This window comes from Schistocerca serialis, chromosome 7 (genome assembly GCF_023864345.2).
Source record: "Schistocerca serialis cubense isolate TAMUIC-IGC-003099 chromosome 7, iqSchSeri2.2, whole genome shotgun sequence".
NCBI classification, from domain to species: Eukaryota; Metazoa; Arthropoda; class Insecta; order Orthoptera; family Acrididae; genus Schistocerca; species Schistocerca serialis.
The window spans coordinates 21,912,324-21,930,683 of NC_064644.1; the positions used below are offsets into that span (position 1 = coordinate 21,912,324).

At 44.7% G+C, this 18,360-nt stretch overlaps 1 protein-coding gene across 1 annotated transcript in view; it reads left to right on the forward strand.

Moving 5' to 3' along the window:
* The window catches only part of LOC126412765 (neurobeachin), a 1,487,907-nt gene that overhangs the window by 1,287,373 nt on the left and 182,174 nt on the right, over window positions 1-18,360 (forward strand). Inside the window, exon 36 of the mRNA XM_050082518.1 lies at window positions 14,219-14,336. Coding sequence (XP_049938475.1) covers window positions 14,219-14,336 — 118 coding nt within the window. The remainder of the gene's footprint in view (window positions 1-14,218; window positions 14,337-18,360) is intronic.

The following is an 18,360-nucleotide window of genomic DNA, read 5'->3' on the forward strand; positions in this document are numbered from 1 at the left end:
CGGGCATCTCTCTGTGGCCGGGGCGCATAAAAACGGAAACGGCTCTTCTTTCTTTGCCAAAGAGGAGCGAGGAGAAGGGCGGGGAGAGAGAGAGAGAGAGAGAGAGAGAGAGAGAGAGAGAGAGAGAGAAGACGTGTGTGTGCGTGGTGTTTAATATCAGTAATAAATACCGGCGGATGCCCGTCTGAATGCGGCGGGGATTATGGCAATTTAATTACACGGCAATGACCATAAAATGCAAATGCGCGGAGCCCGCGTTTACTGCCGCAGTATTTACGACACGCGAGTCCGTGGCCCGCCGACAATGGAGCAGCGGCGGCAGCAGCAGCAGCAGCGCTCCAGTCTGCCGGCAGGCGGGGTCAGTCGGTGCTCGCGCGCCCAGCTGCGAGTGCACACAGTAGCAGAGCGCAGCAGGACACGTGCCGAGCTCGTCTCTAAAGTTTCCTCCGCCGCCGAGACGTGATGAGCCGCCACGGGTCGAGCCTGCGTGCGGCAGATGCCTACCGTATGTCGCCGTCGGTAAAAGTCTCTGCAAGCTAAAGAGAGCGAGCGATAAGCGCCCAAGAATTGACACCACAACGAGATTGTTCGAAACAAACCTTGGGAACATTATTACATTTGGTTCTGAAGCGAATACATATAAATAGGAACGGAATTTTAAATTATTAGCTGCAGAGATGGATTTCCGCAGACAGTAATAAATTACGTCAAGAAAAGAAAAATAATCAGTAACAGGATGACTGGCAAACGCCATTAAACGAAGATAATAATAATAAAATGAAGAGCGAGAAAGCGAAGCGGACTGGCTGTGTCACAGGCTGCAACCGTACCTTTGCCTTTGCCTTCCACGGCGCGCCTTCGACACCAGGTGGGACGCAGCGAGTCCAGACACTACAAACACGCTCGCGGAGAATTTACTTCTCACTGAACGCCTTAACACTGTAACGAATAAATTTCGCTACAATACGAACGAAAACGATGACACTTGCGGAATTTAAAACGACGTTATGCGCGTACTAAAGATGTAATGCCTGCTTGTCTCAGTGTGTGAATGTCTACAGCCCGTTCCCAGAGTAGATTTTTCGGCATAGTGTAATGGGTTTACTCCAATGGATTTGAAAGTATTTCTAGTAAATAAATATTAAAATAAATATCTGACAATTTACTAGTAGTCATGAAATACGAAGCGAATCATATGACAACCCTTAGATGGAGATGAATATGATGAAGCTATGATGTCCAGCAAGGACAGAAATCTAAGAACAGTGATGACTGGAAGCATCCAGGATGATATTTTCGCTCTGCAGCGGAGTGAGCGCTGATGTGAAACTTCCTGCCAGATTAAAGCTGTGTGCCAGAAGACCGAGACTCGAATTCGGAGCCTTTGCCTTTCGCGGCCTGGAGGGCAGGAAGTCAAGCTGTGAGGATGGGTAGTGAGTGAGCCGTGCCTGGGTACCTCCGTCGGTGGAGCATTTGCCCGCTAAAGAGAAAGGCTCCGAGTTCGAGTCTCGATCCGGCACACAGTCATTATCTCCCAGGAAATTATTAATATGGTCACTTAAATAGTTACATAGCCTTGCGTTTACCTGCTTTGGGCTGATTGAGCCAGATATGCCGTGCTTGTACAACACTGTGCTGCATTCCTATAAGACGTTAATTTTGTACCATTTATATCAGTGCTAAGCAAATGTGTTTGAACTGCGTGTTTGTCATCCTGCACACTACACAACAAAATGATGTTACTGATGTAAGAACGTTGTACTTGATGATGGCGCGACAGCCTAAATCTAGCTTGTGCAGAATGAAAATGCAGCACTATGCAGTCAAATAGCGGTGTATTCATTCAAAAAATAATGTGTGACTGTGGCTGAGCACCATCGAAAACTTTTTAGCAAAAGTTAATTTTGGTAAATCATTGTAATGAGTTTGAAAACACGCGAATATCGTGTGGTAAAGGCAAACCAGCAACCTAACAAAATGCTAACGTGCTAGCTTACATGTAAAAGACACGTCTACCATGAACACAAAAGACGTTAATTTGGAATGCAGTGATGATAGTTGCTATAATGATCATCAGTAATAATCTATGATTAACAGTACTTTATGAAAACTGTATTGTGTTACGTAACTTAGTGATACTGCTACCTGTTTGAAAAAAATGGTTAAACGTGACTGTTTATCATTCTTTGGTCATTACTTTGCAGATTATTGCGTCTCAGATTAATGGTTCAAAAATGGTTCAAATGGCTCTGAGCACTATGGTACTTAACATCTATGGTCATCAGTCCCCTAGAACTTAGAACTACTTAAACCTAACTAACCTAAGGACATCACACAACACCCAGCCATCACGAGGCAGAGAAAATCCCTGACCCCGCCGGGAATCGAACCCGGGAACCCGGGCGTGGGAAGCGAGAACGCTACCGCACGACCACGAGATGCGGGCCTCAGATTAATGCTGTAACTTTTATTTATGGCATCAACAATTTTTAGTACTAATGTTACGTGTTCTTACACATATACTCTCACGTACAAAGTAGAACATTAAATTCTAAAACTACTTTGACTACAAGGAAACCAGCAAACTTTTGTCATAGAAAATGAATTTCAATTAAACCACTTTTAATTTAAGGTGATTATCTGCAGTAGTAGTGCAATATTATCTGAACCGCCGTAGTTACTACTGCTTTTGAACACAGTAAGTGTCTGGTTGAAAATCAACTGTAAATTTAAGTAGATTTGACTTCTTTTGACTGTTTGATTCACTTGTGACTTTTTCGGGATTTATAGTGAAAGTAAAGGACCCTGCTCATGGTTAATGTCACGGGTCAGTGAAGTTTCTCTCGACAAGTTTGTTCTTTTACTAAACACATTGTAATGTTCCAGGAGTTACTAAGACGTTGACGTGCCTGTTACATGGCTAGAGAATACTGGCTGCATCTACTTGGCGACGCGTTGCTGGTCATGCGAAGTATCGCTTAATATGAGATCTATTATTAGCAACAGTCTCTTTTTGACTAGCGAGCTGCTTGAATAAATTTGCGTCACACAGTATTCTTCATTACTTCCAAAATCTTCTTTCGACCATCTACTGTGTCCACATACTTGCCCGCTGACTTACAATTTGCCTGGTCCCATATTGCAACAACGTTTTCGACGCAAAACACTCTGGCATTTGCGCGGCAACACACACGTCTTTTCCACACCACAGACGCTTCGCAACTCCTTCTCTGCCTTCACCTCTACGACTGCACGCACTCACGCCAACGATATTATTTGTGCTTTATACGATAAAAACTTCGCTGATGTTGCCAGCCGACAATGATTTGACACAAATAATTCTTACTTATCCTATCAATGTACAGTACATTTCCATAAACACTCATTACTGACAAAATTCATTAATACATGTATTAACAAAAAATGGTTACAAAATCGAAAAATCAAATAGCAAAAAAAGATGCTTGATGCATTGGGTTGTAGTGTTACATGATGTCCAATGCTCTTCAGATTCGCGGTTCTTCACAGAGAGATGCACCGCCACTTGGCTGTTCGCCGTTCAGAGTCGTTTCACTACACTGGAGGCAACTGCGCTACTTGACCACTGTGGTTCTCTTCACTTGCGCCGACCCAGCGCGGAGCGTTGCAGCATTGTGCCCTTTCAAATGCAGAAACCGAATTACCGCCCGGTTCGCCACTTTACCAGGGGACTGCACTGTTCTGTTTTATTTCCTCTGGAGGCGTACCACGGCACTGTGGCGCGAGGAATTCAGTGTGTCAGTATACGGCAGAGAACGTACCTGCAAAGAAACAAAAAGTAATTAACCAATTTTATTTTTTTCGAGATGATAATTCCAAGTTCATCAGTACCTTTCGTAAGCTGTACCAACCAGCTCAGTGCGATTATTTCTTGGTTTCATATGAAGTGACTAGGGAACGTTTCTTACATATTGCAGCGTTAACCAAATGTACTCGTGAGTCAGTGTTTCGTTATTCTAAAAATGGGAGGTGCTTCTTTTAATCTGAAGTCTAGGCAAGCGTTACAGTTAGATCGGGTTATTGACTGAGGTCTGATCTTGTACAGCTTTAATGGCCTGAAAAAGGTTGCCCCAACGACTGCTCTAGAATCACGACGGAAACTTGCAGTGGTAGAGAAAGAGGCTCTGTCCAAAAATTAGTACATTTTTGGTTTAAAAAAAAAGTGTTTCTCTACAGGGTTGAGATCTGTCCTCCTTGCTCGCGTACTGTCTAGTCCACTGGAATTGCGGGCCTGCCCGCACAGTGTTGCAGCGTCAATGCGCGGCTCGGCTGTTTGGCGCGACATTTACGCACCGTTGGCGGGCCGCTCCGCCGTAAATAAGCGACTGTGTGCCGGCCTGATAACTGCGCCAGCCTCGAGCGTATTTCTGGCGACTTTATTCCGCTGTAAACACAGGTGACGCCCACCCCACACACACGTGTGCCGTGTTCGTTTCTAGAGTGCTTATGCGGTGCAGCTCGCAGCTGTGTAACTAATCTAGCTCGGGCTATGTCGGCGCTCCGTGGAGGCCGTGCTTTGTCCTCGTACTACATGTATCTCGGTATCTACTGTCGTGTCCGCCCCGGCAGCTGAGTGGTCAGCGTGACAGACTGTCAATCCTAAGGGCCAGGGTTCGATTCCCGGCTGGGTCGGAAATTTTCTCCGCTCAGGGACTGGGTGTTGTGTTGTCCTAATCATCATCATTTCATCCCCATCGACGCGCAGGTCGCCGAAGTGGCGTCAAATCGAAAGACCTGCACCAGGCGAACGGTCTACCCGACGGGAGGCCCTAGCCACACGACATTTCCATTTCCATCTACTGTCGTTCGCCCTCAGGCGAAACCGTTGTAAAATAATAATAATTCATCTTCTACACGAATGAAGACAGAAACTTGGGATAAATTTTAACTTAGTCGTAGAACTACGAAAATTTTATTTTCGAAAGAACCGTCCAATGTTACTGGTGTATATCTCGCACATGTCTTGCACATGCAACCTTGGGGTGCTATTTACAATTACGTTCCGGATCAAAGTTTTCAGGTACCGTTCGTAAATGTTCAACGTGACATGAAGCGGACGCGCTACAAGTATCCTGTCATTTGTCGCAGTTCAGCCATATTTGTTGGTACGTGAAGCACATAGACAGAATCCTTCAAAACCCGCCCCCACCTCCACCTCTGAAAAAAATAAAGTGAGATTAGGTGACCTTGGAGGCAGTTCGTGCAGTGTCTTCAAACTGCTGCTGTTATCTTCGACTCTTTTCTACTCTAGGAGCATGGGCTGGCGGCATGATTTACCACAAAAATATATCACGGAACCCTATTTTGGTATTGCATTCCGCTACTTTTTGGAAAACTCAAATTCTTCTCTAGTTGTTTTAACATATTTTAGCATTTGTGTAGTGTGTAGGATCATTTTACTACATTTTTGAGAAACTCGCTCTTCCAACACAGCAGTAAAATTTGAAAATTATGCTAAAACATTTTTGTTCTTACCATTTTTTTTGTTTGTATTTAATTTAATACTTTAAGCGTCGAACATAAACACAGCGCTTTATTTTATCCATTTTGGTTGCAGCTGTTTTCGTAAATTGCACTGTAGGAAATTCTGCAACCAGCCACAAGTTTATTTAATGATTTTATTGTACCGTTACTAGTGTCGGGCCTGAGACCATCGTCAGACGGTCTTTATTATTAATTATTAATGTTTTATTATGTTAGTGCTTAACGTATAGCAGTGCTATCTGTAAATGAAACATCCGCAGCTTTTGTTCCTCGCATTCATGCGTATGCGGGGAAGAAGACTGAAAAAAGTACAGATGGAAAACTGCAAGAAAGAAATTACAGATATTTGCCGGAACACCAGAGAAAGTGCGCCTGACGACTCTTAGGAGGGACACCCTTATAGACAGCTTTTTTTCCGTTCTAGGTCGACACGCGAATGGAATTTGACAGATAATCGTAAGTACCGATACGAAGTAGCCTCCGCCAAGCAGTGTACAGTAGCCAGCTGTAGATTTAGACGTGCAGAGCGAGCTGAGTTTCACAAGAGAAGAGTTTCGTTCTTCAGACAGAACAAAATGGTTCAAATGGCTCTGAGCCCTATGGGACTCAACTGCTATGGTCATAAGTCCCCTAGAACTTAGAACTACGTAAACCTAACTAACCTAAGGACATCACACACATCCATGCCCGAGGCAGGATTCGAACCTGCGACCGTAGCGGTCGCGCGGTTCCAGACTGTAGCGCCTTTAACCGCTCGGCCACTCCGGCCGGCTTCAGACAGAACACTGTACGCAAGCACGTAACGTGTTTTGTAACAGTGCAAGGCACAATTCAGAAATATAGATTTACAATGGTGTGCATCTCTCCCGTTTCGAAAACGGGGATAGCCTACAACCGTTTTGAAGGAAACTACATACTTGGCTACTTTTGTATGTCTGTCTCGGAGATTTATTTACGAGACCCGCAGAGCGAATCCTGTATTCTGCTGGTGTCGCTGCGAGAACCGGTTCTCCGGCGTCCACCTGTTGCCGGTCCCCAGCTGTCAGCGGCAGTGACGATTTAGCCGTCTATCGCTACGTGGAAGCATTAGCCGTCCGTACGGCGAGGAATCCGAACGAGCGGCGCATCAGTATTCGAGGCGAGCGGCTGCTTAACGAATGCCACTTGGCGGCAGCGGCCAATAAGAAGAGGGCGTCGCGTCCCGCGTACGCGTCGCCCGCCACAGCCACACCCCGCCCCCGCCCCCGCCGGCGACACCTGCTCTGCTCTGCTGTCGTTAGTCTCCTTCCTCTCCACTGCCGGCCGCCTGTCTCTCTCCGTCGGAGCATGGGTGTGTGTGTTGTCCGTAGCGTAAGTTAGATTAAGTAGTACGTAAGCTTAGGGATCGATGACCTCAGCAGTTTGGTCCCATAAGATCTTACCAAAAATCAAATCTCTCCCAACGTCGAACCGATGCTCGATCTGATTTTCAACTTTCACACATTTGTCACTCAAAGTGAATATATGCGTGGGCCATTGGTTAAAGCAACGAACTGGATAAGTTAAAGCAGATTTTAATAGTGTCACCAAGCAACATCGTAAGCTGCTGTTGACAGTATTCTTTAATAAGCGCCCAGCTTACGGTAAAGACCATTTTCCAGCGCAGTTTTGGTCAACAGCTAGACTCGCTTTGGAATAAAAAGACGTTAGAGAACGGGCACAATATCAAAAAGTTCACTGGAAACTATAGCGAACAAACATGTTTGTACGGTGTAAAATTTTTAACTGATATCGTCATCGAGCAATAGACGTATTTGCAAAATTTTGAAGTCCTATACGTGCAGACGCAGTTATAAGAGTCGAGGGGCATGAAAGGGAAGCAGTGGTTGGGAAGGGAGTGAGACAGGGTTGTAGGCTATCCCCGATGTTATTCAATGTGTGTACTGAACTAGGAAACAAAAGAAAAATCCGGAGTAGGAATTCAAGTTCAGGGAATAGAAGTAAAACTCTGAGGTTTGCTGATGACATTGTAACTCTATCAGACAGCAAAGGACCTGGAAGAGCAGTTGAACGGAATGGACAGTATCTTGAAAGGAGGATATAAGATGGACATCATCAAAAGCGAAACTAGGATAATGGAATGTAGTCGAATTAAGTCGGGTGATGCTGAGGGAATTAAATTAGGAAATGAGACACTTAAAGTAATAGATGAGTTTTGCTAATTGAGGAGTAGAATAATTGATGATAGTCAAAGTAGAGAGGATATAAATTGTAGATTGGCAATGGCAAGGAAAGTGTTTCTGAAGAAGAGAAATTTGTTAACATCGAGTATAGATTTAAGTGTCGGGAAGTCCTTTCTGATAGTATTTGTATGGAGTGTAGCCATGTATGGAAGTGAAACATGGACGATAAATCGTTTAGACAAGAAGAGAATAGAAGCTTTCGAACGTGGTGCTACAGAAGAATGCTGAAGTTCAGATGGGTAGATCACGTAACTAATGAAGAGGTACTGAATAAAATTGGGGAGAACAGGAATTGGTGGCACATCGTGACTAGAAGAAGGGATCGGATGGTAGGACATGTTCTGAGGCATCAAGGGATCACAAATTTAGTATTGGAAGGTAGCGCGGAGGTTAAAAACCGTAGAGGGAGACCAAGACATAAATACTCTAAGCAGATTCAGAAGGGTGCAGGCTGCAGCAGTTACTTGGAGATGAAGAAGCTTGTACAGGAGAGAGTAGCACGGAGAGCTGCATCAAACCAGCCTCTGGACTGAAGACCACAACAACAACGTGCAGATTGGTACTACGAACATCATGACTTACAGAACTGAGCCCATAAGCAAATGCAATGTGAGACTTGACGTAGACTGTCCCAGTAGCACTGAATACTTCGGCATCTCCATAGCTTTGAGTTTCGTGTTAATGGAATAGAATACACGCGAATCACCTTCCTTTTACTGACACACTGTATTGTTTGCCTATATTGCAGATAAGATTCAACGAAAGAAAGATCGTAATAGAGCAAGTTCGCACGTACGCAGGAAAAGCAGCTAAAAGATCAAAGAGAGAGAGAGAGAGAGAGAGATAGAGAGAGAGAGAGAGAGAGCGATGAGAAGAAAAGGAAGAAAATATGAGGGGCAATCAAAAAGTTTTCTTTCGAAGGCCACACAGTCCAGAATGGATAGACAAAACCGCCGTGAGTATTGAGGCAGTCATGCCGCTGATGTACCTGGTTGGAGATATTCGTTTCAGAAAATACTGTTGCCTGCCGCGTTTAGGAGTTTGTAACTGGTTGCTGCACACTCTTGTCCGACTGGAATCGTCGACCACTCAAGGCCTTTTTTAAAGGACCGAAGATGTGATAATCGCCTGGGCAGAAATCAGGACAATAGGACGGATGCTCGTGCGTCTCCCACTTCTACCGTTACGACATTTGCGATAAGGGACGTGCGTTATCGTGAAGCATCAGCACCCATGCCGCATTCTACAACGGAGGTTTTATACAGACTTGCTGCCCCATACACATTCTTCATTCACCTACTCGTCTGAATAACGCCGCGTTTCGACGCATTTCGTAATAACATTGCCATGGATCACGTTTCCCCATTTACAGCACGCACGTCGGAAAGGTACAAATGCTACACTAATCCCTTGCCTGTATGTCGGTGCTTATACACTCCTGGAAATTGAAATAAGAACACCGTGGATTCATTGTCCCAGGAAGGGGAAACTTTATTGACACATTCCTGGGGTCAGATACATCACATGATCACACTGACAGAACCACAGGCACATAGACACAGGCAACAGAGCATGCACAATGTCGGCACTAGTACAGTGTATATCCACCTTTCGCAGCAATGCAGGCTGCTATTCTCCCATGGAGACGATCGTAGAGATGCTGGATGTAGTCCTGTGGAACGGCTTGCCATGCCATTTCCACCTGGCGCCTCAGTTGGACCAGCGTTCGTGCTGGGCGTGCAGACCGCGTGAGACGACGCTTCATCCAGTCCCAAACATGCTCAATGGGGGACAGATCCGGAGATCTTGCTGGCCAGGGTAGTTGACTTACACCTTCTAGAGCACGTTGGGTGGCACGGGATACATGCGGACGTGCATTGTCCTGTTGGAACAGCAAGTTCCCTTGCCGGTCTAGGAATGGTAGAACGATGGGTTCGATGACGGTTTGGATGTACCGTGCACTATTCAGTGTCCCCTCGACGATCACCAGTGGTGTACGGCCAGTGTAGGAGATCGCTCCCCACACCATGATGCCGGGTGTTGGCCCTGTGTGCCTCGGTCGTATGCAGTCCTGATTGTGGCGCTCACCTGCACGACGCCAAACACGCATACGACCATCATTGGCACCAAGGCAGAAGCGACTCTCATCGCTGAAGACGACACGTCTCCATTCGTCCCTCCATTCACGCCTGTCGCGACACCACTGCAGGCGGGCTGCACGATGTTGGGGCGTGAGCGGAAGACGGCCTAACGGTGTGCGGGACCGTAGCCCAGCTTCATGGAGACGGTTGCGAATGGTCCTCGCCGATACCCCAGGAGCAACAGTGTCCCTAATTTGGTGGGAAGTGGCGGTGCGGTCTCCTACGGCACTGCGTAGGATCCTACGGTCTTGGCGTGCATCCGTGCGTCGCTGCGGTCCGGTCCCAGGTCGACGGGCACGTGCACCTTCCGCCGACCACTGGCGACAACATCGATGTACTGTGGAGACCTCACGCCCCACGTGTTGAGCAATTCGGCGGTACGTCCACCCGGCCTCCCGCATGCCCACTATACGCCCTCGCTCAAAGTCCGTCAACTGCACATACGGTTCACGTCCACGCTGTCGCGGCATGCTACCAGTGTTAAAGACTGCGATGGAGCTCCGTATGCCACGGCAAACTGGCTGACACTGACGGTGGCGGTGCACAAATGCTGCGCAGCTAGCGCCATTCGACGGCCAACACCGCGGTTCCTGGTGTGTCCGCTGTGCCGTGCGTGTGATCATTGCTTGTACAGCCCTCTCGCAGTGTCCGGAGCAAGTATGGTGGGTCTGACACACCGGTGTCAATGTGTTCTTTTTTCCATTTCCAGGAGTGTATATCCGCATCGGAGTGGCCGTACGTTGCATATACGCTGCAGCACCAGCCACTAATGGATACCTTTTATCGCCCCTTATAAATGGATAACAGAACAGACTGGAGTGGAGGACGTAATTAACACTGTAATGAAAATGAAATGGAGGTGGAGAGACATGCAGCCATGTGAACGTATGCTAGATGGACCAAGGACGTTTTTTGTTCTAACGAATCAGAATGAGAGACCGAGATGACGATGTAATGGAAAGTAGACAGAGGACATTATTCCCTCAAGTGTCAAAGTAGCCCAGCCAGTATAACAGTCAAATACATATCAGTAAGTACCCTTTGGGGAATAGCAATCACTAAAACTGCTTAATTTATTATATATTTCTAAGTCTGCCATCAGTTATGGTGTGGTAAATGTTCATACCAGTGAATCAGGAGCACAAAATAACTTATGGTAATGTCACTGATAAGTTTGAAAAAGTGTGATGGAATTAGCAGTCACAACTTTTGTTAGAAAACCTATCCTCTCAGAAGGAAGACTTATCCCAAAAGTTGCCGGCCGTTGTGGCGGAGCGGTTCTAGGCGCTTCAGTCCGGAACCGCGCTGCTGCTGCGGTCGCAGGTTCGAATCCTGCCTCGGGCATGGATGTGTATGATGTCCTTAGGTTTTTTAGGTTTAAATAGTTCTAAGTCTAGGGGACTGATGACCTCAGATGTTAAGTCCCATAGTACTTAGAACCATTTGAACCATTTATCCCAAAAGTCCCAAAGGACTGGTGCCCAACAACCAACTTTAGACCACTTCAGCATCAGAGTCAGTTCCACTACTTTTATAAAAATGTTTCTTCAAGCACATTCAAACAGCTTAGGCTGTACAAGACGTCCCCCCCCCCCATTCCCCCTCCACACACTGGTCCACTTTGTGTTACCCAGACTACCATCAGTTACTGTAGCTGTGACTGAAACTGTATAGACAACAGCTACATCATGTGCACCAAAATTCCCTCCAAATTCTGAATCTTCGGCGTTCCCTTCTGTGACCTCTTCTTGTCATTACGCTACACGATCAGTCAGAACTTCACCTGCCATAGGAACGTGCCACGTCCCGGACGTCATTCTTACAGATCTAAAAGAAATGTTCAAATGTGTGTGAAATCTTATGGGACTTAACTGCTAAGGTCGTCAGTCCCTAAGCTTAGACACTACTTAACCTAAATTATCTTAAGGACAAACACACACACCCATGCCCGAGGGAGGACTCGAACCTCCGCCGGGACCAGCCGCACAGTCCATGACTGCAGCGCCTGAGACCGCTCGGCTAATCCCGCGCGGCGCGGATCTAAAAGAAACATTCACCAATGTCGGTATAATCCCCCCCAAATATAAAAAGCAACCAAAAATAAGTAAATTATGTGCATATTGTATTCACGTAAGTCCATAAACTGTGTTACGTATTTTCGGTACCCATCTTGCATGTTCACTATTAGCAGAAATAATTTATACTAGCTCAGCGCCTAACATTTACGAAATAGTTTGGAAACAATATTATCTGCGACGTTCATTCTTTATTAGAGGCTGTATTCTACAGCTTATAATCAGTCAATTTCGATGTAACTGGGAACTGAATTCACGACAATATACTTGCTTCCGTTTACAGCCCGGAAGAAATATCGCTATAAATATACACACATCAAAAAAAGGTTTGTGTCACCCCGGTTCCCAGAATTCCTGAAGACAGACGTTGGCTGTGGATATTGTATCACACAGTCCCTTTAACTGTTCAGAGATGTCACTAAACCCGCAACAAAGATGTAAACAACTATGCATGAGCAGCGCCTATTAGACGGAGGGGGTCCGAAAGCCGATCAGTTCCAGTCATTCCACCAGGAAGGAGGTACACGATTCTTGTTGCCTGTAGTTCAACCATGCCAGACGGTCAATACCGCGACTCGATGCGTTCGCGTTGTTACTTCGTGCCAGGAAGGGATCTCAACAAGGGATCTGTCCAGGCGTCTCGGAGTAAACCAAAGCGATGTTGTTCGGACGTGGAGGAGGTACAGAGAGACACTAACTGTTGATGACATGCCTCACTTAGGCCGCCCAAGGGCTACCACTAAGTGGATGACCGCTACCTACGGATTATGGCTCGGAGGATCCCTGACAGCAACGACACCAAGTTGAATAATGCTTTTCGTGCAGACACAGGACGTCGTGTTACGACTCAAACCGTGTACAATAGGCTCCATGATGCGCAACTTCACTTCCGACGACCATGGCGGGGTCCATCTATGCAACCACGACACCATGCAGCGCGGTACAGATAGGCCCAAACAACTTACCGAACTGACAGCCCAGTATTGGCATCACGTTCTCTTCACCGATGAGTGTTGCACATGCCTTCAACCAGACAATCGTCGGAGACGTGTTTGGAGGCAACCCTGTCACGCTGAACACTGTCCAGCGAGTGCAGCAAGGTGGAGGTTCCCTGCTGTTCTGCGGTGGCATTATGGGGGCCGACGTACGCCGCTGGTGGTCATGGAAGGCGCCATAACGGCTGTACGATACGTGAATGCCCTCCTCTGACCGACAGTGCAACCATATCGGCAGCATACTGGCGAGGCATTCGTCTTCATGGATGACAATTCGCGCCCCCATCGTGCACATCTTGTGAATGGCTTCTTTCACGATAACGACGTTGCTCGACTGGAGTGTCCAGCATGTTCTCCGGACATGAAACCTATCGAACATGCCTGGGATATATTGAAAAGGGCTTTTTGTGGACGACGTGACCCACCAACCACTCTGAGGGATCTACGCCGAAACTCCGTTGAGGAGAGGGACAGTCTGGACCAACAGTGCCTTGATGAACTTGTGGATGCCACGATGAATACAGGCATGCATCAATGCAAGAGTAAGTGCTACTGGGTATTAGAGGTATAGGTGTGTACAGCAATCTGGACCACCACCTCTGAAGGTCTCGCTGTATGGTGGTACAACATGCAATGTGTGGTTTTCATGAGCAATAAAAAGGGCGGAAATGATGTTTATGTTGATCTCTATTCCAATTTTCTGTACAGGTTCCGGAACTCTGAGGTGATGCTAAACTTTTTTTGATGTGTGTACTTACACACGACTCCCGTATCGGTTTTGTAATTTACAAACGTACCGTCGTTAATATAAGTTGATGTCAGAAAAGTAAACCCACAGCCGATGAATTATAGCTGATCACAAAGTCGTCACTGAATACGAATGCCTCAAAGACGATCGGTATATTTTCATACCAATACTCACTTGTTTGCTGATATCTCAAGTCTACAGACGTGAAAACATACTATGGTATTCATACCTACCAGAGAAACTATTTAAATATATTAATACCAATAAAACGATTGTCTGTAGTAAAAAATATAATAAACAGCTTTTAAGACCAGACACACTTAAATAGTTAACAAAAAGAAGCAGAAGCCACGCGAATCGGTGAACAAGTGATTCGCGGAGAGTCAATGTCAAGTGGCTGATGATTTACGCATAAATAAATCCTCCTAGTCTACAATTTTTACTTAGGCACTTGTTGCACGCCTGTGACAGTAACTACGTGTACTTGAGTCGGCCGTTACTTTTCGTGTTTCAGGTGCTCAAGTACTGCGACCACCTCCATGGCAAGTGGTACTTCTCGGAGGTGCGAGCCATCTTCTCGCGCCGGTACCTGCTGCAGAATGTCGCCATCGAAATCTTCCTCGCCAGCAGAAGTGAGTATTCCAGTAATCTTTACTTCATATTCATAGCTTTAGTGCTCCGTAAAATTTTGTCCCACAATGAAATTTCCATTGCGAAGAAAACTGCTCCTGGTGATGTATTTCCTCTGGTAGTACTGACGAGTCTTTATCCACTAAATCAATTACACGATGGCAAGTTAAAATGCAACAAATAAATACAATTATTCGATACGTTGACAACACTCACTAAAAAATGATATCCTTAACGTTACAAATTTTCATGTACGTTCGCTCCATTTGTAGTGATTTCAGAGTATGTTCTTGTTCCCCGATTGGTTTCCTGTACTCCAAAGGAACTGAATCTGCGAAGATGGTTCGCATAATGCGGCTTCACTAAGGCAATTGCTGTTTTAGTGAACGGAAAATTTACGAGTTGTTAAATCTATGTAAAACTGCGATGTAGAGCGATCGGGTGGGCCATCCACTTTGTACATTGACATCAGTACCAAGACTGCTTAGGGAATGATTCGTGATCGTCGTGCCAGAAGTAAAGCTTTGATGCATGAGTTCAAAATTGACCGTTATTCAGCATTTGCTATCATCCATTAATCTCGAAACTTTCTCGACATATGTGCTCATTGGGTATCACATAAACTGACAGATGAACACAAACGGGAAGGTTTGGAAATCTCGAAGTAACAGTCATTCGTTATGAATTAGAAGGAAAGACTTAATCACTTATATAGTTAACAGCTGACAGTGTGTGGATCCATCTCTGCGAACCACAGAGTAAATGCCGGAGCATGGTGTAGAAACATCAACCTTCGCCCAGAGCAAATAAGTTCCAAAGCCAAGTTTCTGCAGGAAGTTGATGAGTGTGCTTAGGGATATGAAAGGTCCGCACCTGATGGACTGCTATGCTAAAGGTCATACAGTGTCAGCGGCTGCGAGAACTGAAACCTAAAATCAAAACATAGAGGGAAGCGTTCAAAAGGTGTGACGTGGACGTTGCCTTCATACAACTGGAAAAACAGTCCACGGCATTCAAAATCTTTGTTTTGAGCTGCTGCTGCTTTGTGGAGGCTGTGAAAGAATGAACAACACCATATAGCTTCTTCCTGGTCTAAAGTGAGGAGGTAGACAAGAGGCAGATCAATTGCATACGTGTTGGGGGAGATCATGTAGAGAAATGAAGTTAATTGGATTGTTGTTTTCGCACCAAAAAGTTTCTTTCAAGAAAATTTTCTTTACCTTTTCATTTGCTCTCGTCTCTGGTGAACATTAACGCACTTAAAACATTCATTTGGGATACTCCCGAAGTTACTTCTCTGTCACACTATTTCGTCCCGTTATGAACTACGTATTGAATTCGGTCTGCTAGGAGTTCCTGAATCCAGTCACAAAGCTGTATGGAATGTTTTCCGTAAGTCAAGGAACATGGCATCAGCCTGAGCGCCCGTATCGACCATCTTCTGTTTCTCATGGACAGCCAAAACGAACCGATTTCACAATATCTCTGTCTGCGGAACCCATGTTGATTCTTATGTTTTTTGGTGCTCGGACTTGCTTCCGATAGCTTACTGACAATCCCTTTGCACTCGATATTTCTTTTTATTATGGCTACCCAGTAGTAATGATACCACCGTGGCCATATGCCCAAGAAAAAGGCTCCAGCTTAATGGACTTGATTCAGAGACAAAGAAAGGGAAACACCATACACCAGTCTTAACATGCTATTACGACTGTTCGTCGTATTTATGAGAATTTTCTAGTTCATAATGGCGCGTGTTCTGCAAGTCCACGTAACTAGACAGGCCGAACGAGGCAGCGAGAGAGGAAATGGAAAAATCTGAGGATCCAGATATCCCGAAACCATTTTACGTGGAAACCACCAACAGATCTGTTACGCGTAGATTGGTCTGAAAGTTTTAAATCATCTACGACCGGAAATTTGTAAGAATAAAGATGCGGACCCTTAGTGATAATTTTTTCTGACTCGACAAACTTTTAATTCTCATGTCCAAAGGTGACTATTGTGATTTTGTCGGAATCTACTGCAGGGTATCTCGTACTTGAGCAATATTTTCTGATATTGGGATTTGTTTCCGATAGTTTTCTAGTGATTTATAGTTATGTAAATTACGTTGGCACGAAATTACGAAAATACTTTTTGGTCTAGTTTTATTTTGGACATTCTGACGTAGCAGAACCGTCACGTCTATATGCTTCTGTCACACTAGTAAAGATCCAGAGGCATCTGACAAAAAGTAAATAATCGTGAGAAAATATTTTGAAAGCACATAAAACAACAGATTGTACACTTACGAGATGGGCAAACGACAGCCTATCACAGAAATACACAAAGAAATCACATACAATGGAGGAATGTAAGTTAACATTTTGTGAAAATTTAGCCGGAAATGGTGAAAAGGAGTAGATGCATTAGACCTCGCGCAAAATGTTAGTGTTAATAACATCCAAAAAGTGGATAAAGCAAGTTTTAAAAATCTGAAGAAGAGGCTGACAACATACCTGATATAATTCTCAACAGGATGGAGTGACGTAATGAAATTCCAGTAGAAATTGTCTGGCAGTAGACGTAAAGAAATATTAGCAAAAGCAAAACAAGGATGAGGAAATTAAGTTAGGAAACGAGACACTAAGAATAATAGATGAGTTTTGGTATTTTGGCAGCAAAATAACTGATGATGACCGGAGTAGAGAGGATGTGAAATGTAGACTGTCAATGGCGAGAAATGCCTTTCCGAAGAAGAGAAATTTGCTAACATCAAACATAGATTTAAGTGTTTGGAAGTATTTTCTGAAGGTATTTGTCTAGAGTGTAGCCATGTATGGAAGTTAAATGTGGACGATGAGCAGTTTAGGCGAGAAGAGAGTAGAGGCTTTTGAAATATGCTGCTGCAGAAGAATGCCGAAGATTCAATGGGTAGATTACGTAACTGATGAGGAAGTAGTTAATGTAATTGAGGAGAAAAGAACTTTGTGATACAACTTGACTAAATGAAGGGATCGGAAGATGGGATACCATCTGAGACGTCAAGGGATCACCAAGTAAGCAATGGAGGGAAGTGTGGGGAGTAAAAGTCGTAGAGCGAGACCTAGAGATGAATACAGTAAGCAGATTCAGAAAGATGTAGGCTGCAGCAGTTACTCGGAATTGAAGAGGCTTGCACAGGGTAGAGTAGCATGGAAAGCTGCATCAAACCAGTCTAGGGACTAAGGACCACAACACCAACAACAAGCCTAAGAACGTAACAAGCCAAAGAATATAGACGAGAAGAAGAGAATGGCTACAAAAGCGGTATGTTCAAAGCGATTCATGGTTTGCTTAAATCGATAAAATACTGATAAAGTAATTACAAAAAATTTGGGGAAACATTAAATGTTGACAAAGTTAAGAACTGTTGAAAAAGCCCTAAAATTTGAAATTTGTTCTCTTAGCTAACGTTTATAGTGTTATTCGTAACCTTAAGAAATGTTAGATGTTTAACGCATTTTTTAGTTTAGTAAAATGGCAACCAAAGTCACAGCTAAACACGAGCTTTTTCTATTTAGAAAAGATGCACCGTCTGGGACCTCGCAAGGTGTTCGGGTCTGTTTTTCATTTACTTTGTTTGCCCCTTAGTTGAGTATATTCTGACATAAAAATTATTTTGTAGCTTCGGTTTGGCATCAACGGAAACAGTACTTCTCAAGCTGTTCGGATCTTTTTAGATACTATGTATTTTAACCTTCATTTTTACAGCAAGTTCTGACAGTACTCAGTTTGCCGACAGTGGGACGTGTGTGGGTGCAGTAAGGTGGGTATAAAGACGTGAAGTCATTGTTGTTTTGTACAATGGAATGGCTGTTTCTGTGGAAAGGAGGATAGGGGCAGTGCGAGTCATTGTTTTTTCCTGTAACCAAATCAGTTTTTAAATTTATTCGCTTCTAATCAGATCACTAGGTTTCTACCTTTACAATTCATATATTTTGTAATGATTTCTTTCTCTCGAAAGAATACCTCTTTGCGAGATAGTGAAATAGCAAACATACT